The following is a 17,938-nucleotide window of genomic DNA, read 5'->3' on the forward strand; positions in this document are numbered from 1 at the left end:
GCAAGAGCGAATTTATTATATACGGTAATATAATTTACTACTTATTAACTAAAAGTAAGCGAGTAACGAGAAGTATACTAGCGTCGGAGGTCTATAATATAGTTAATAGCGTTAACCTCTCCCACGCGATTTTAATAACGCTAAGGAAAATTACCGATCGAATTAGCCTTCTACCTATTTTAATAGTTATTTATATAGATTCTTACTCGCTATACGAATGCTTTATTAAATTAGGAATAACGAAGGAAAAGAGGCTTATAATCGATATTATAGCCCTTAAGTAATCGTACGAAAGGCGCGAGATACTTAAGATCCGTTAAATTAATAATAAAAATAACCTCGTAAACGCTTTTACGAAAGTAGTACTAAATAAGGGATTAGAGTAATTCGTAAGTAGTAGAAAAGTTATTATATAAATAGAGGGATAGGTTATATAAAAAGAGTAGAAAAAAGGGGGAAAAAGAGACGACTTAGTAAACGGGCCCGAGGTTAAATTATACCTCTAACTGTAATAATTAAATCGATAAAAGAAAGAGAAAGTTAGTATCGGATTAGAAGTCTAATTTAATTGCGGTATATAGCCGACTATATAGGGGCTAATTAGGGGCCCTATTTATAATTATTATAGCTAGCCTAACTTACGGTTAGAACCTCCTTTTTATACTTATTACGTAGATATTTATATAGTTTAATTAATCTCTCCGTTAACTACGGTTCGAACTAACTACCCTATAATAGGGATACTAATACTTTTATTAGCCTCCCGTGGGGTAATATTATAAATAAAAATTGCCGCTAGTACTGTTTCGTCTTATAACGAGTTATGGTACGTAGTAATGGGCATACGGAGTATAGTAAAAGTGGCTTGGGGTCTTAACTAAGAGCTGGGCTTATAACTATTACGAGTTATAGCACGTAGTAATAGGCATACGGAGTATAATAAAAGTAGCTTAACTATTAAAGTAAAAATAGATAAAAAGAAAAGGTCTATATATATAATATCTAAGATAGACACGTGATTTAGTACGTAACGGGTACTTCGTGAGATGCAATTACTATCCTTGTTACGTGACAAAGGATTACTAACTACGCTAGATAAAGCTTAAATCAGCATCCCTCAAGATTCAGCTGGGCCGAGATAACCAACACAAACAGTCTAGCTCATTTTAGGCTTCAATGAAGTTGAAAGTAGGCGGCAACTGCTCAACAGTCATACAAAAATATCCCGTCGGGGTTCAGATTCCCTTTTACCAGCCCAAAGGAGGAAGGCGGCCGAAATTGCATACTGCATTGGAGTCAAAAGTCCCCTTCAACAACATTCACTTAGCCTGTTCGTGTTCATCTAATATGTTTTCATCATCGGTTGACTCTTGTACTTGAATTCTTGCTAATAAAGTACTCAATGAAGTTTCCTTCGTCGTTCTCGTTTGTCAACTTGTTCCAGGGCCAATGCTATGCCAAAAGAGGATTGAACGAGGCAATCTAGAAGGCCGAGATGAGGCGAAAGAAACTTACAGAAGGACCGCTAAACCACGAACTAACCTGCGAGCTCAATTGTGCGTATTGCGCCATGATTAAGGTAGTTTGTCTATTCTCTGGACAGCCTCGGTCCGACTTCGTCGAGAGCTTACAGAACTTGAGTATAAATCTCAAGATTACGCCCTCAAAAGTGCATGTACTCTCAGATCTTCATTAGAACACTCCCAACTATCACAAGACAACCTCAGTCAAACTACTGTCACTCTTTACAATCTTTGTCCTTTGCAACTTAGATATCATCACCCCAAATTCCAACAGTACGTACTATGCCTTGGCTACATCTTCAAACCGCGAGTCTAACATCTTTGCAGTGCAGTTCAGCTCTCTCACCTTCGCTGTCCTCCTCTGCGCAGCTTCAGGCGCTCTGGCCCAGAACCAGCCAAGGGACAAGTACAAGTGCTATGTGCCTTTCGATACCTGCGACAAGCCCATCCCCGCAGAGCTGAAGGCATCGATGGCCAAGGAATTCGGTACCCGCAGCCAATGCAGAACTACAGAAGTCGTCTACTACGGCGCCCCCGACGCTGCGATTGAGGGCGTCTACTGCGAGCCCGGCCCGGTTCGTGCCATGGGCGGAATGTTCAGCTACAGCGTTGGTCGCGTTTCTACCGCGTGCCACGCCAAGTGCGAGATCTGGGGCTAGACAGACATGAGCAACTATGATGTTCCGAAAATGAGGTTCACTCTGTGGTGGAGAGATAGCTAGCTAGATTGGCGGATATGGCCCGAATACGATGTTGGCCTCACTTTCCTTTCCAGGCTGTATAGAAATCGTGAGGCACTTTACATAATAACTTCATACTTTGAATGTTCGTTGGCGACCAATCGTAGATCTCAAGTGATCTAATCAGTCCCTTCAGGCGAAATAGGACCATTTATAGCTCTACGTGAGTCATGATAAGCATGATGTTGATGATTTAAACGCGAATAAGCTTTGAATCAAGCATTTGCCAAGCAACTCCTCAATGTCGCCCGCCAGCCTTCCAACATACTTTCAGATCAGGTAGAAATGGGGATTCAATTCTCTTGAGGCTTCCAATGACTTCTTCACAAAAAGTCACACGTTTCACATACGAAGGGGATGAAGGTGTCAGCTTTATGACTTTCGATGCAAAGATATCAATATTCGCAATTATCATGAGATTATTTGGCTGAGGAGTCGTAAGGCGCACTGAAATCATCCAATTAGGGTAGTTATAAAATAGATATAGTTATATCAAATTCGTATGCTACAGTGACATCTCTTTGTTTCCCTCATTGTGGCCATCAAAATATCAAAATCAACTCACGAGCCTTGAAAAAGTCCGCCGAGTGACCTAGCCGCTAAAAGTCGGTCGAAGCGGAGATCGACTCCCACTCATCGAGAAGAGCCATGGTGCTCTGACACTTCTCTCGAACAACTGCAAGGCAGTCAGTGCCCAAGGCCAGCCTCTGAGGGATTTCACGACCCTCAGCAACCCCAGACTTGGTTAGAACATCCACGACCACACGCGCTCCCTTGATCGGGTCACCAGGCTGGTTGTTATCGACGGTTTCCAGCACCTTTCTGACTTGGCCCGCTGCGCTATCGGTGTACGCTTCAACAGACTGCTCAACCTTGATGCGTGCACCTGGGTTCAGGAAACCGGTACGGAAGTAACCCGGCTCAAGGATGCAGACATCAATACCGAACGGCTTCAGCTCGTCGTGGAAGCCTTCGGTGAGCAGGCTGACGGCAGCTTTGGTGGAACAGTACATGGCAAAGGCCGGACCACTCTTCCAGCTACCGAGACTTCCAATGTTGACGACGGCACCGAAGCCCTGGGCGCGGAGGTGAGGGGCCACTGCGCGGGAGACCTTGAGAGTGCCGAGGACGTTGGTGTTGTATTGGTCAAAGACTTCCTTGGCGCTGGCCTCCTCGATGGTGCCTTCGAGGATGTAGCCGGCTGAGTTGATGACGTGGGTCACTTTGCCGTGGATGGCAAAGGCCTTGTTAACAGTCTTTGTGATGGTAGCTTCGTCGGCAGTGACGTCCAAAGGGAGTGTATCGGCGCCCGCGGAGGCCAGGTCAGAGATCTTGGCTGGGTTGCGGGCGGTCGCGATGACGCGGTGGCCACGCGAGAGAGCTTCTTTGGCAATGGCGAGGCCGAACCCTGAGGAGGCGCCAGTGATGAACCAGACCGGAGAATCCATTGTGAAGGTGCAGTATTTCGATTCAAGTAGTAAAGCGGAGGATTGATTGAATATCGAAAGTCGAGAAGATTTATCTTGTAGTCAAGATAATGTGAAGATATTGTTCTAATGTGTTGATGATAATGAAGGCCTTACCTCAATAGAAGCGGAACCATCCTGTCTCTTATAGCCCGACGGTCTGTATGCTTCGAGTCTAATTCAACTGTTCTATGATATAAGAGGGCAAGAATCCTGCTGCATGTCAGATCCATAGAATTCGTCCGTCGTTCAAGCCACTCGGCGATAGATTTCTGGTAGTGGCCTATCAATGGCTTGTAAGACACGGAGATTAGAATCAATAGGTGCATGCCAAGTGATGTCAAAGGTTCCTTGCCGCAAGGTCTTTTGTTCGTCAAGTTGAGGGGTTGGACTATGGCCAGTAATGAAGAAATGCTTCCGTGATGGCGTCCAGTGTAAGTGAAGGTGGCGTTAACGCCGAAGGATTTGTGGAGAAGATGCCGACCATCGGGGATAGGCGATGTGGTCTATCCGTTGGAGATTAGAGTGCATGCACTTGGACTAAGGTAGGACTAAGGTAAAGTTCCTCGATGATTGGACCTCGCCGCCAGCCAGTCTTTTGCGAGCTGACGTTGATCACATACCTCAGAAGAATTTTTGCGACGACGGCTTGGCCGTACATGCCGGTGCCAATTGTCGAGCGCGATGTTGACATCCCAACCCCAGAATTCCTCTAGCGTTTCCCAGGCGGCGTGCGGAGCGGTGGATCTGGCTCCGTGAGTGGAGCCTCCCTCGGCATATTTCCACCTCGACCACCAAATGCCCCGACCACTCGGCGGGGACCTCGTGGGACCTGAGTCGCATTGCATCTCAGGGTCGTTGACAGAACACATTTCTCCCCGCCCAATATGACGGCGGTCGCAACCTGAACACATTGCGCAAAGAGAAGCCGTCGGGCGCGTACCTATCGAACAACCCAGATCACAGTTCCAGAGCAGCATGAGCCTGCTGCGCCCGACCTGGCCGCCGTCACCATAATGGGTCTTCTAAGCTCCCTCCCGAAGCTACCCCTCGTCGGGTCGATCCTCATAGTCCTCTGCTCGCTCTTCACCCCCACGACCGCCTACACCGAACTCGGCGACGAGGCCCTCCGCGCGATCCCCTCGGGTGGCGATGGTTTCAACATTGACACCGGCTCGCTGCTGGCCCCCATCCTGATCCCCCGCGTCCCCGGCACCCCGGGCTCGCTCAAGGTGCAACAGCACTTTGTCGACTTCTTCCGCGCCAACCTGCCCGAGTGGATCATTGAGTGGCACAACTCGACATCCAAGACGCCCGCGACCGGAGATAAGGAGATACCCTTCACGAACCTCATCTTCCGCCGCGACCCGCCGTGGGCCAAGGGCGGAGATGTCGAGTATCTGACGCTCGTCGCGCACTATGACAGTCTGTACCACCCGGAAGGGTTCATTGGGGCGATTGACAGTGCGGCGCCTTGCGCGATGCTGCTCCACGCGGCAAGGAACATTGAGGAAGCTCTGGTGAAGAAGTGGAAGGCAATGGAGGCCTCAGGTGACGCTGGGAGCGGACTCGAAGAGGAGAAGGGCGTCCAGATCATTCTGCTTGATGGAGAGGAGGCATGGGTGTCGTGGACGGACACAGATTCGCTCTATGGAGCCAGGTATGTTTGACGAACTTCAGCGTGACTGGTCTGTCTGTCTAACGTCTTCTAGGGCGCTCGCCAAGAGCTGGGAAGACTCTGTTCACCCTGATGGTCTATACAAGACACCTCTTTCGTCCATCAGCCTCTTCCTTCTTATCGATCTTCTGGGCGCCCCTAATCCCCGGATACCATCTTACTTCCCTTCTACGCACTGGGCGTATAAGAAGATGGCAAAGATCGAACATCGTATGCGTGAACTGGATGTCCTTGAAACCAAACCGAAACATCCTTTTTTGACGGACAGGAACAAAGAGAAGGTCGGCTTCGGTGGTGGGTACGTCCTAGATGATCATGTACCGTTCTTGCAGCGAGGTGTCGAGATCCTGCACATCATCCCGACGCCGTTCCCCGACGTATGGCATAAGATTGAAGACGACGGTGCCCATCTGGACCTACCAACAGTACGGGATTGGGCGCGTATCCTCACGGTTTTCGCGGCAGAGTGGATGGAGTTGGATGAGCACCTACCCAAGCAGATAGAGGGTGAGGCTGCTAGCGATTCGAGCGACGTCAAAGATGAGCTATGATTTAGGCTGTTTGAAGTGATGCGTTTGGACCACATAGATAGCCCTCCGCTTCGCAATCTCATAGTAGCAAGTTCATCCATGTCCTAAAACAGGCTTCAAGGCATTATCCGTACAAGTGTGTCTCTAAATTGAAGAATGCTTTACAGACATCGCCTTGAAAATCTTCAACATATGCAAATCTGAGATATATTCCGAATTTGAATTTCAAGACCTCAAACCTGGTTCATGGATAATATCATTTTGGCCTTGTTTTACGTATGCAGACACAGAGCAAGGTGACCAGGTGTTGAAGAGTGAGATGTCATTATCTGTACTGTACAAAACACGGTGTTAACAACATAGGCACTGTTTGCAGGGTCCCGCTATACATGAACCGTGCACGGTCGGTAGTTCGTAATGGACACGAAAGCTGTCCATAAGTGAACGGCCGGTGATGTGAAGCTCCCAAGCACAAGCTAAAGCTGCCACAGACAAGCACCCTCAGCAGCACAATGCGATTCCTCAACTCCCTGACGCCAGCCCTCGCGCTGTTTGCGGCCGGTGCCGCGCAGGCCGCCTCATCATGGGGATTCGACAGTGCCACTGTCTCGATTACTGGCAAGGGCAAGGATGCCACCAAAGAGAAGTGAGTTGTTGCCAAATCCGCTTTCTGGAAGCTCTGGGGTGGGAAGGAGGAAGGAAGCCGCGATGTTCGAGAACCTCCAATTGCTGACGAATTGACTGCCCAACAGGTTGAGCGCGACATCTCCTCTCAAGACTGCCCTCTCTCTGGGAGCCAAGGATACTCTCAAGGTCATCTTGACGGCCAAGGAGGGCGACAAGGCCAAGCGCCCGCATCAGGCCTTCTTGATCCTCAAGGAGACCGAGTCTGGTCTCGAGGCCCCCTTCCCCCTTGAGCTTAAGGACACTGGCCGAGGCGTTGTCGACATTGTACGTTCTCCATCCTTCTCCAACCCTCAATGGCAAGTAAGGAAGACTAATCCTCGTGAACTACAACAGGCCCAGAAGGACCTCCCCGTCCAGCTCCTCCTCGCCAACGAACCCCTCAAGGCCAGCATCGTCATCGGCTCCTTCGGTGCCGCCAAGGCCCTCGAAACCACCCTCTTCGACGTCTCCGTGAGCCGCGACGCCAGCGCCGCCGCCCCGACCTACGACGCTCCCCTCCGCTACGGCAAGCAGCCCGAGATCAGCCACATCTTCCGCGAGGACCCCCGCAGTCCTCCCAAGATTATCTCGCTGGCCTTTGTCATTGCCGTTCTGGCCACGATTCCCGTTCTCCTCATTGGCGTAAGTGTTTATCCCTCCATGTTTCCGCCTACAATTGGGAGAAACAATGTGTCCTGTAACATGAAAATGTAACATTGACTGACTTTCCATTCTGCAGTGGCTCTCTCTCGGCGCCAACGTCAACCACATCCAAAAGGCCCTCGGTGCCGCGCCTCTCTCCCACGTCGCCTTCTTTGGATCCATCGTGGCCATGGAGGGCGTCTTCTTCATGTACTACAGCGCCTGGACCCTCTTCCAGACCTTGCCCGCCGTCGCCATCGTCGCGACCTCCATCTTCCTGAGCGGCACCAAGGCCCTCGGCGAGGTCCAGAGCCGTCGTCTCTCCGGTCAGCGGTAAAATGCTGTTCTCGTAGGAGGACTGCACTTTCTCAGACAACAAAAGCATGACCTTCCACAGGAGTGTGGACGAAGGTGGCACGGCAATGGGGAAACAATTACGAGGTTTGCTTACCAGACCATGCCACAGGCGGTTCAGGTCTTGGCACAAAAAGCCAAGGGGGCCTAAGACGGGGTGCGGAGGAAAGAGAAGCCCCAATTGTACATCAGCATACGTCACGACAGCATCCGAGCATCTGTGAATTAGACACAAGACCAAGAGTCAAATAAAAAGTGTGATTTCGAACCGTGAACCTAAATATTCAGACCATCTATCCTAAAAGAACCTGACGCCACGCTCGCTCTTAATTTTATACACAAAAGAAACCAGCAAGCAGTCATCACTAACATCCAATAACCACGTTCAGGCCTTCTCCGGACGCTCCTTCTCATCACCATTCCCCAAAACCTCGACGCTCCGACTCGCCTCAACGCCAACGTTCATAGACGAAGGTCCGGCAGCAGAATACGCAGGCGGCGGTACATCGTCACCTGTAGAAGCCCGTCTCCTCTCCCCAACGCCCTCCTCCTGCCCAGACGACGGGCCAGCACGTGACATGTTGTTTCCGTTGTTGTTGCAATATCCCTGCTGCTGCTGATAAGGTCCAGCAACGCCCATGAACCCAGCAGTATCATACCCGTACCGTCCCCTCCTGCCCCCGCGCTGCTGCGCCCTCATGGCATAAATCACAGCTTTCCGCTCGTCGCGCGCGGCCCTGCGCTCGCGCTTGGCCTCGCGGCCTTTGCCAAAGGGGAGGGCGACTTTGCAGATGCCGCAGGGCTGACCGTCGGGTCCCGTGTGGTTGTGGCCTTCGTGGGGGCCGGCGACGGTACTGGGGCCAGTACTGCCGGGGGTTGTGACGGGGGACTGGTTGTTGTGGTTGTGGCTGTAGGGGTTCCGGCCGGCGGCGGCGTGGACTACGGTTGAGACGAGGCCGGTGATGAGACCCATTGTGTGAGGTAGTGTGGTGTTTTTGCTTCTGAGGTTGGAGGTTGGAGGCTGGAAAGCTTGGTGACGGGTCTTGATGGTGGATGTGGATGGTTGAATGGACGAAGACTTGATGATAGATGCGGTACTATGCTTAAGATGATGGATATGTGTTGGTCTGTATGGGGAAAATTTTTCAAAGTGTTCTATTGGATATGTTTGATGCTTGGTGATGCTCAATGCTTCTGATGCTCTTCCAAATTCAAACTTGTAAATCATCAGGAACCTTCCAACACTTTATATCTAGCTGCCTCCAAAGCACAATATCAACAAAGAGGGGGAAGACCACCACCAGCATCCCCATCTCGATTCCCACAAACCCATATCGGCGCCCTCCAAGATTTCTTCCCCCATTGGGAAGTCGATTCGAAAGCGTTCCCCCAGAGCCCCAGAGGCGCACGGCGTTCTGGCGTAGCGGGCAGGACAACGACCCAGCAGCGAATCTCCTGCCAAGCCACGGCAGCCAAGTGGGTCCAGCCCGGCACCGTGCTGCCGGATCCGCCCAAGTTTAACCACTCGAAGCGGCCCTCGCGAACCCCGGGGGTGCCCCTCTTTCGATCAAAGGTGCGAGGTGTTGGTTAGCCTCCTGCACTCCCTCGAAGTTCTTGGACTTCCAGGCCCCCTAAATGGATGGCTGAGCAGCCACGCAATGGAGATTGGAGGCTACAGCGGGAATGGGGAAGGATGTCAGCATGTCAGCATCGTTCGCACTCGGCTAAGTGACCAATGATGGCTGGTTTGGTACGATTTTAGCGTGGTCAGGTACGGCGCAGCAGTCGTAGTCTTGATAGCGTCCCGCGGGTAAGACACCCTTGAAAGTAAGGTAGTGGGGTAGAGTGAATGGTGCCTCATTGAGTACGATGTCTCCGGTTCAGTCAACAAGCATTCTCGACCACCATAATTACTGAAGTGCGAATGCGGGAAAGGTAAAGAGAAAAAGGAGGAATGTCCAAACCGAAGGCCGGCGTAACCGGCCGGCGGCTATGCCATGCGTGCGTATATACGGGGAAGAGCTTCTTCGTCTATACTCGTAGGCCCAAAAAGGCAAATAGCTAGATAGCCAAAATGACTTCATATCATGCATATCTTCATCGTCGTCTCATCTGCCGCTATGGTTCGTACGTACCATTGGACGCCGCTACGAGCTCCCACCAAGCCCGCATCAAAGCCATTCCGCCGTTCTGCGTCTCCGGGGTCCTACCCCGGCCGCGGTCGTTCGGATCACCAGTCGCTGCCGTTGACTTCACGTGCCGTTCAGATCTGACCTCGTCCACTTTATGAGATCCTTGTCTATCAGAACCACCAAGAACCTGCTGTCCAGAGTGTTCATCATCACCGACCAGGACGTAGCCCTTCTTCTCATTCTTGCGCGCCTCGCCATTTGGTGCCCATACCTCGTCAGGATTACCGTGGGCCCAAACGCCGTCGTTCGGCAGCCCGTAGTTACGGTAATCAGTCACATTGGGTGCGTCGTGAGGAACACCGTCCGTCTGCATTGTCGGCGCACTTTTCAAGAAAATGCCTGCTCCCCACCACGTACCGAAACGGCCTTCCCTGTCCTTAGTCAACAAGGCCGCTTTAGCATTGTGCTCAACCCATTTCAGATAGGCCTGGCAGGCCGATGCGTGGGTCGTCTTGACTTGATTGTACGCATTTGCGTTGACAGTCATGCCGCGCTCAACGATGGCGGCGTCCAGTGGCTGGCAAAAGGTTACAAAGTGATGGAAGAAAATGCCCTTGAAGGTTTGCCCGTCCTGGGAGCAAGTCGCGCTAGCATCGCAGGTTTCTTCCATGACACCTCCTCGGCCCAGGCCTCGCCAGGGGGGCAAGTAACCTGGAGGGAGCTTTGACAAGTCATCAACTGGCTTGTTGAGCGTCAAATCCCAGCCCGAGGCTTTGATAACGTTTTGGATCAGCCTGTGCCCATCTTCCAGGTAAGAAGCACTGCCTGTGGCGGCAAACAGGCCTCTTTGGCCAGTCAAGAGCACTCCCTGGTTATAGGTGAAGACAGCTTCACTACGCTGATCACATTTGGTGTTGCCCGGTTTGGACCTATCAACGTGATAGCCGTCAACATAGAGACCGGCATGATTGGTCATGTTGACGCCAGTGAGCCATCTGTAGCCTTCAATGGCAGCGGCGAGGTACTTGGGCTCTCGTGTGGCCTCCACACCACTGGCACGGTTGATCCACGGCGTGGTGTTATTATCACCGGGAAACCAGAGGTACATTGAGATTGAAGCCGCAATCCAGAGTTCGTTCGTGATGGCGTTCTTGTAGGGCTTCAATCTCGGGTTCCAGTTCATACCGCCGTCGCAGAGTAGTGTGTCCCAACCCTTCGACCCAAGGTCCCAGAAGATTCTGGCCCGGTGAGCAAAAGAGGGTATCCAGTATTGCCCATGCCAGGGCCCGTTCGCCAAGGCATCTCCCAGACCTGGCGTTGCGCTTTCGTTGAGGCCTTCCCGGGGATAGAAGAGCTTTGAGTGTATGTCAATAAACTTGATGGCGTCGATCCAACCAAGAACAACCCAAAGAATGTCGTCGAAAGCCTATGTACTGGTCAGCATGCGCTGCTTGGAATTGGTATTTATGGGGGGTAAGAGACGCACCTGGTGGCGGATCGCAACGTCGTCCTGGCCGAAGTATGAGGCCACTAATTGAGTAAAGAAAGTATCAATGAGGTTTCTTTTGGCCCCCTTATCACCGCTTCCTCCAATATCGAGAGCAGCCAATGCTTGCGAGAGCGAAGTCAATGAGCCTGACAGCATCGTTTCCATGACGGCCGCAGTCCAGTCGATGGCTTCGGGCCATGTTCCCTGATCCGATACGAAGAAGTCATGTTGCATGACAGTAAGAGCTTCAAAGGTGGCCTCGAGTGGCTCGTCTTTGGCCTTGGCCGTATAAGCAGTGGCATCTCTTTCAACCTGGGGGGTTTCTAGAAAAGACGTGGGCTGTCTCGATTCGCAGTCGGTCGGAGGCTGGTTTTCGGCATAGAAAATGGGGCAATACGTCTCGAGCGCATTCGGAGGAGTCGCAACGAGGGCTGCTGCGCACGAAGAAAGCGCAAGCACCGAGAGGCAAGCCTCGGGCAATCGGGGGGTTGATCGACGCATGATGGAAGAATCGGTATCGAGATCAAAAGATAAGACAACTCAGTTAATGATGGCGAGCAATCAGCTCCAGAAAAGGCCGCTCATGTATGGAAGCGCTCTGCCATGTTCAGAAGGACTTCGCAGTCGCCGAAGCGGGAATTGTACAATGATAATATGCACGAGGAACTGGCAAAGTTGAAGAAAGAGGGCACACGACGAGGGAAGATGCGGAGGAACTATGCGATGCAAGCAGCAATACGGGAAGCCAGTGGAAAAGCTGGGGAAGAGCAGAACAAACGGCGGCCGGGCGAAATGCGGGAAGGAAGCGAGTGATGGCGCAGGGCTCTTTGGCGATGGACTGCCCAGAGTCGAAGACCAGGCCAAGCCCGTTTTCGCAGAGAACCTTGGAAAAAAAGATCCACCTGCACGAGGCAGATGGACCCCTCAAAGTCCCCTCAAGACTCTAGTGGTCACAGAATGGCGCACCGAGAGGTCACAGAACTGACAGAAGTGGATGGTGCAAGCGGTGCGTGGTGGTCACCTCCCACCACGCCCACCCACCATCCACCATCCCTCGGAAAGGTGGCGGCGTCGGCCACTAGAACAAGTTCATGCGGGGCATTTCTGGCGGCGCCAAGACCCTGCGCTTTGTCCTGTCAGTCTGTCACTGCCCTCGCTGCCCTGGGCCCTGGGCAAGAGAGAATCGGTTCATTTCCTTTGCCGATCGAGTACGAGGTTCGGCTACCCGCTGAAGAAGATTGTACACATTAGATCGCAGTAAACATGTTAATGGGTCCTGCCTCTGCCACTATCATCGCCATGTGTCGAACGAATATTCTGCGCGCGAGGTGATCGGAAGGATGCTTGGTTTGGATATCTCTACTACCAACGGCAAGGCAATACGTACCTTGCACGAGACTACCTTAACCAAGTACCTTACGTGGTGCATGAACGGTTCCACGCTTTCCAGCCTCTTCGGCGGTGTAAGGAAAACCAACGCCCACGATGGCATGGCACCGCTCGCAGTCGGCGTGATCACCTGCTGATATCTGGCGACTAAGTTGGTGGACCTGGTGACCCGCGCCTTGTGCCCACGGACGGAACCAAGAGTAGTCATATCTCAAGCAAGTATAGACGGTTGTAGAGGCTCTCCAACCTCGAAGCAACGTCTCCCTGACTAAAAGAATTATCTAGGTAAGATACGGATGAGATGTCTCGGGTCATGGGACTTGACCTTGAATTAGGAATGGAAGTCGACGGCCGTTGAAAAGTGCCGTGGGTGCTTGAGCGAGTCGGGGAATGCATCACTAGGGTGAAACGGACCGAGTCGGTCTGTTAGAGATGCGTTGAGATGTGCTCGACCGTGCTATAATCTGTCTCAACCACCTTGCGCCTACCTGCTAGATGACTTTGGGTGTGAGCGGTAAAAGTTGAGGAAGGTTCTTCCCGTTCCTGATGTTGGTGTCTTATTCATCTGCACGACTAGCGGAAACTCTAAGTGCTTACCACGTGTCTTGCCTCACCGAGTCTACAATAGGTCTCAAGTGAAGACAGCGACGACTGGCTCGGTGAGGAGGGCGGAAGTGTCTCTTCACCTCGGCGAAGAGAATGGATGGCTGACGTAATGACGGATGAAATAACCGAGTGCCCTGCTTCATTAAGTTAATTGACCTTGCCCGCCTTACTTAAAGTCCCGGTCATATTTAACACAACTTTTGGGACCTGTATTTGTATGCCAACTATAGTAATTTTATGTCTAAACACATACAGACATTAGATCAAAATGAGAAGCCTTTGCCAATTTGACTTGACGGTTTCCCGACCCTGTCTTGTGCGAACAGAAGAGCGCGTTTCTTTGTCCAGTGCAGACCAACCAGCACGCGTTTCCAGCTGCAGAGGGCTGGAGGCTGGCGACTTGTTAGTGATGATTCGTCCAGCAAGGGCACTGAGCTGGGCTGGGGGAGGCAGGGCTGCCCCACTAACATGCACTGACGCCCACGGCCAATCGCCAATTGTTTACGCCTGCGGCTCCGAAAGTAAACAAACCAACCCCTGCCCTTCCGCACTAGGACGCTTCTTCCTTCTCCATCATTTGCCTGGGTTGTGAACTTCATCATACACCACAGCTTCTTCTGTCTTTCGTCTAGCCATTGTGCGCGCTTCTATGCCTTGAGCACCTTTCTCTTGCTCGGTATTGCTTCGATTCAGTCTTACCATCTAATTGTCTGCGCGATATCAGCTATTCGACGCGTCGCTTCTACCCATTGCGGCGCCATCGTGAATCTACTTTTTCTTCTCGACTCCCATCCCGGAAACCGCGCCCGACGCGTCCCGGGGCAGTCATGGAGGCCGACTCAGCACACAACCGCTACCGTTCTCGCATTCTGCGGGAAATGAACGCAAATCGCGACAACCCATTCAACTCCCCGCCTTCTTCGACAGGCTCCCACGGCACCGTCAGCCCGACCATGTCCTCTGTTTTCTCAGAACCCGACGGAGAATCCACCCGCAGACTCAACGAAGATATTGCTCGGATTATTGGTCCTACTGGTGGCAAGATACAAGTAGACTTGGACGCTGCCCACCGCAAGTGGCCCGAATTCTACGGCAAGCCGAAGGCCAACGTCGAAGCAAGACAAAACCACTCCGCTCCCAAGTCCACAGGCTCATTGCGTCACAAGGACACCGTCTCCCATAAGGCTATTGTCCAGAAATATCTCTCCAACATGGATGACGACTCCACGGACATGACTTGGCAGGGTTCTAAGCGGACGCGTGCTGAAATGCAGCCCCGCGTCGAAGACAACGAGTCCGATATGTCAGCGAACATGTCCAAGTCACCTTTCCGATTCGATATCAATGCCGACAGCTTCAGGTTCAACCCTCAACAGCAGATGAACCGTAGTCCCTTGTCAAGAGGACACGCTCGATCAGCATCCGGCAATCACAAGTCAGCACGGCGATCTTCCTACGCCGCCAACACGGACCGACGGAAGTCAGACTTCCTGGCTCCCCCAACACAAGCCACCCCGAAGCAGACCACGGCCGACAACGTCCATACAAATAAGTCTACGCCTGTCACATTCAACACGATCCGAAGCACGTTCCCTTCGCCGGCCACTACCGATAGCCCGGCACAAAATGGCGCCACGTCACGCTCTTTCTTCATGCCCGATATCTCTCACCTCAATGACTTCATCTCCGGCAACTTGCGCTTCAATGGCGCAGTGAAGAATGGCGTCCCAGTCTTCGTGAAGAACGGACAAGTGCGGGACCGCATTGATACCTTGCCGCCCAATGACCATGCCGAGGTGGACGGCCTTGCGATTCCCGAGGATGAAGAGAAGATATTCGTGTCTATGGATATGATCCGGAACGAGATTTGCAATCTTCAGGAGCACGATGATTTGGTTCAGCAGCATGCAGTAGAGCTCGAGAATCAGGTGGACCATCTTCAGACCGAATTGAAGCGCATCAAGGGCCGCAAGTCTATCGATAGTGCCCTCGGATCCCGGACAGGCTCAGAGCCGGAAACGGCTGGCGAGGAGCGCTATCAGACACAGAAGCTGAGTGAGTATCATGAGACTGCTCGTTGAAATTCCATCTAACCAGTGACAGAGTTGGAATCGCAGGTAACATCTTTGCAAGCACGCTTGGACCAGGCAAGCACCCGGCTCGGCATTAACGAGGTCGAAAATAACACCTTGTCTTTGGAGCGAGACCGGGCTTTAAAGAAGCTTTCAGACGCCTGTATGCAAATCGGCGATCTCATGGATCAACTCGAAATCAAGGGAAGAGAACTCCATGAGACCCAAGATAAGCTCAATGCCACTCTGGAGTTTACCAACCAGCAAGAGGTGTTCCGTCAGGAGAAGCAAAGCCACGAGGTCCAGTCCGCCGATAACAAAGCTCTTCAGGAAGAGAACCAGACCATCCGCAAGGAACAGGAAACTCTGCAACAGGAAATGGAGTCTCTGCGGACAGACAACAACTCTCTGAGGCGCGAGCAAGAATCTCTCATCAACGAGAACAGGTCTTTGAGGGCTAATGCGCGATCGCTCATGTCCGAGAACGAGGAGCTTCGCCAGACCACGACCAATGCCAAGGAGGATCTCGAGGCAGCCCGCGATGAAGTCGAAGCCTTGCAGGTTGAGCTTCACACCATGGAGCAAGAGAAATCCACTCTCAAGGAGGACAACGATAGCCTCGTTCGCCACAACGAGAAATACTTCAACGAGAACAAGATCCTTCGCCGCGAAAACTCGGGTTTCGAGCGCAGCATTCACGACCTTCACGACGAGAATATGCAATTGAAGGAGGAGATTGAGTTCCTCAAGCAGCAGCTCGACCACTGCCGTCCTCTCGGAAAGACGGATGACTTTTCCGTGCGTCTGGATAAGGGAGTTGACGACGAGGAAACGGAGGAGAACATGACTTCGGCGTTCTTCATGCCGGACATTACGATTGACAGCACACAAAACTCGAGGGTTCTCGATTTCACTCCTGAGCCGAAGAAGATCCAGAGGCAAGCGACGCCAGGCAGGAAGGCTGTCGAGATTCAGGACACCACTGAGCAGACAGATCGCAGTGTTAATGAGCTCGACCACACTGTTCAGAGTCAACAGAGCTCCGTCGCAGCCGAGGGTCGTTCTAAAAGACGAGACTCCACCCACCGTGCGCAGGACTCGACCAGTCAGCAGAAGGTGTCCTTTTCTCTCCCCGAACGGTTGGCAGCGAGTTCCAAATCCAAGAGCGCGAGGGAAAAGAGCAGTAAGGCCTCCAACACTGCCAACAAGGGTAGCAAGAGGAGCATCTCTGCCCAATCCACTCCCAAGAGCTCTTTCAAGGGGGCTTCTCTCCCCGATCTCGACCCGTTCCAAGCCGATGACGAGGGCAACATGCAATCGCCCGAGCACACCCAGACGCAGACTCACTCCATGGTGATCGACATGAAGACGAAGAGCAAGAAGGAGTCTCGTACTGTCCACCAAGAAACAACGAACACCACCCGAAACTTGACTAGCCAGAGCCAGAAGCCATCAAAGTCCACAATAAAGCCTTCCAAGGACAAGTCCATTACCGTCGATCTGATTACGCAGGGCGGGCTAGACCACACCTCGACTACTGATGTCAAGGGCAACTGTCCTGCTTTGACCTCCGACGCTCGACGTGTCCTGGATAGCTTGGCCGGACACAGCTGTAAGAACTGCATTGTGTGCACTCGAATCAAGGCACATCGTGGAACGATCACTTCTGCCGACATTGCAGAGGGAAAGAAGCGAGTGAAGATCTCTAGGCCTGTTGCTCCCTCGGATCAGTATAAGACGCTGGGCAGTGCCGCGGACGACCTCACAATGCGTCCTTCTCAGCCTCCTGGCCATGCTTTGGCCAAGGTCATCAAGGGTCTCGAGGATGAGCTGGAGCACATGAAGATGGAACACGCCAAGATGCAGGCTCGCTACGATAACCACAACCCTGCTCTTGCGGAGACGAAGCGCAAGCAGCTCAAGACAAACATTGACGCCAATATGAACGCGCAGGAGGTCAAGAACGGCCAAATCTACGCACTCTATGATGTGCTCGAGGGACAGAAACAGGTTGGACAGGATATGTCGGATGAAGAGCTCGACTTCACTATCTTCAGTATTACCGGATTGAGTGTTAGGGACATCACTGACCAACTCACTTGGGAGGGCATTCAGGGTTAGGATCATGGCATGGCTTGACGCTTGCACTATGAGCGAGGCATTGCCCTTGTATGGCGTTTTGGGTTGTATTTTGCAGATATCAGGTTGTTGGACGGGAGTATGGCTCTGGTTCGAGTCACTCAGGAGAAGGAAATTGTCACAAGTTTTGTTTTTTGGCTCTGCTTAATCATTCTGGTCCGCATTGTATATATACCAGACCTTCAAGGACAGCAGTTTGTTGGCGGAGAACAATCGGAAGGGATACCCCATGCCATTATCATACTCTGACTTTACTTTGCATGTGATATTGAACCGCTCGCCCCTTTTCCTTGGAGTTTTCTACTGCGTCTCTTGAGAAGTTGAGATGCTTGGGGTTGACAGACGGGACCAGCTTAATCAGCGATTTTGACGCCAAGAGCAAGCTCGCTGTGAACTGCCCAATCGGGAAGTGATCTGTAGACTAACACGGGCTGTCAACACCATCGTCGGCTTCGATGTCTGCATTGATGCTTTGGCTGTGGCTTGACAATCACTCTGATTATAAACGTGGA

The 17,938-nt window shown here is 52.0% G+C and overlaps 8 protein-coding genes across 8 annotated transcripts; 3 read left to right on the plus strand and 5 right to left on the minus strand.

Annotated features, from left to right (window-relative positions):
- Positions 1–1,495: 1,495 nt before the first annotated feature.
- CLUP02_13858 (uncharacterized protein) lies at positions 1,496–2,182 on the plus strand (the record flags this gene model as incomplete). Its single annotated transcript, XM_049292794.1, has 2 exons — positions 1,496–1,556; positions 1,851–2,182. The coding sequence occupies 2 exons, from the start codon at positions 1,496–1,498 to the stop codon at positions 2,180–2,182; spliced, it is 393 nt and encodes a 130-aa protein (XP_049149940.1).
- Positions 2,183–2,862: 680 nt separating this feature from the next.
- Positions 2,863–3,711, minus strand: CLUP02_13859 (short chain dehydrogenase; the record flags this gene model as incomplete). The annotated part of the gene is made up of 1 exon (XM_049292795.1): positions 2,863–3,711. One exon carries the CDS (start codon positions 3,709–3,711, stop codon positions 2,863–2,865), a length of 849 nt encoding a protein of 282 aa, XP_049149941.1.
- Positions 3,712–4,616: 905 nt separating this feature from the next.
- Positions 4,617–7,750, plus strand: CLUP02_13860 (peptidase family M28; the record flags this gene model as incomplete). The annotated part of the gene is made up of 12 exons (XM_049292796.1): positions 4,617–4,625; positions 4,689–5,389; positions 5,442–5,940; positions 6,000–6,073; positions 6,168–6,233; positions 6,314–6,347; positions 6,408–6,583; positions 6,690–6,888; positions 6,958–7,245; positions 7,343–7,571; positions 7,643–7,656; positions 7,712–7,750. The coding sequence occupies 12 exons, from the start codon at positions 4,617–4,619 to the stop codon at positions 7,748–7,750; spliced, it is 2,328 nt and encodes a 775-aa protein (XP_049149942.1).
- Positions 7,751–7,984: 234 nt separating this feature from the next.
- Positions 7,985–8,572, minus strand: CLUP02_13861 (uncharacterized protein; the record flags this gene model as incomplete). The annotated part of the gene is made up of 1 exon (XM_049292797.1): positions 7,985–8,572. One exon carries the CDS (start codon positions 8,570–8,572, stop codon positions 7,985–7,987), a length of 588 nt encoding a protein of 195 aa, XP_049149943.1.
- A 1,145-nt stretch (positions 8,573–9,717) lies between these two features.
- CLUP02_13862 (glycosyl hydrolase) lies at positions 9,718–11,721 on the minus strand (the record flags this gene model as incomplete). The annotated part of the gene is made up of 2 exons (XM_049292798.1): positions 9,718–11,157; positions 11,218–11,721. 2 exons carry the CDS (start codon positions 11,719–11,721, stop codon positions 9,718–9,720), a joined length of 1,944 nt encoding a protein of 647 aa, XP_049149944.1.
- An 80-nt stretch (positions 11,722–11,801) lies between these two features.
- On the minus strand, positions 11,802–12,817 carry CLUP02_13863 (uncharacterized protein; the record flags this gene model as incomplete). The annotated part of the gene is made up of 6 exons (XM_049292799.1): positions 11,802–11,936; positions 11,999–12,122; positions 12,175–12,201; positions 12,262–12,353; positions 12,446–12,508; positions 12,641–12,817. The coding sequence occupies 6 exons, from the start codon at positions 12,815–12,817 to the stop codon at positions 11,802–11,804; spliced, it is 618 nt and encodes a 205-aa protein (XP_049149945.1).
- A 123-nt stretch (positions 12,818–12,940) lies between these two features.
- On the minus strand, positions 12,941–13,976 carry CLUP02_13864 (uncharacterized protein; the record flags this gene model as incomplete). Its single annotated transcript, XM_049292800.1, has 7 exons — positions 12,941–13,032; positions 13,098–13,152; positions 13,224–13,349; positions 13,469–13,524; positions 13,575–13,678; positions 13,767–13,796; positions 13,915–13,976. 7 exons carry the CDS (start codon positions 13,974–13,976, stop codon positions 12,941–12,943), a joined length of 525 nt encoding a protein of 174 aa, XP_049149946.1.
- On the plus strand, positions 13,911–17,408 carry CLUP02_13865 (uncharacterized protein; the record flags this gene model as incomplete). Its single annotated transcript, XM_049292801.1, has 2 exons — positions 13,911–15,270; positions 15,319–17,408. Coding segments are annotated over 2 exons (3,450 nt in total), but the record flags the coding sequence as incomplete, so codon positions are not given.
- Between the last annotated feature and the right edge of the window lie 530 nt (positions 17,409–17,938).

This window comes from Colletotrichum lupini, chromosome 7, assembly GCF_023278565.1.
Source record: "Colletotrichum lupini chromosome 7, complete sequence".
NCBI lineage: Eukaryota > Fungi > Ascomycota > Sordariomycetes > Glomerellales > Glomerellaceae > Colletotrichum > Colletotrichum lupini.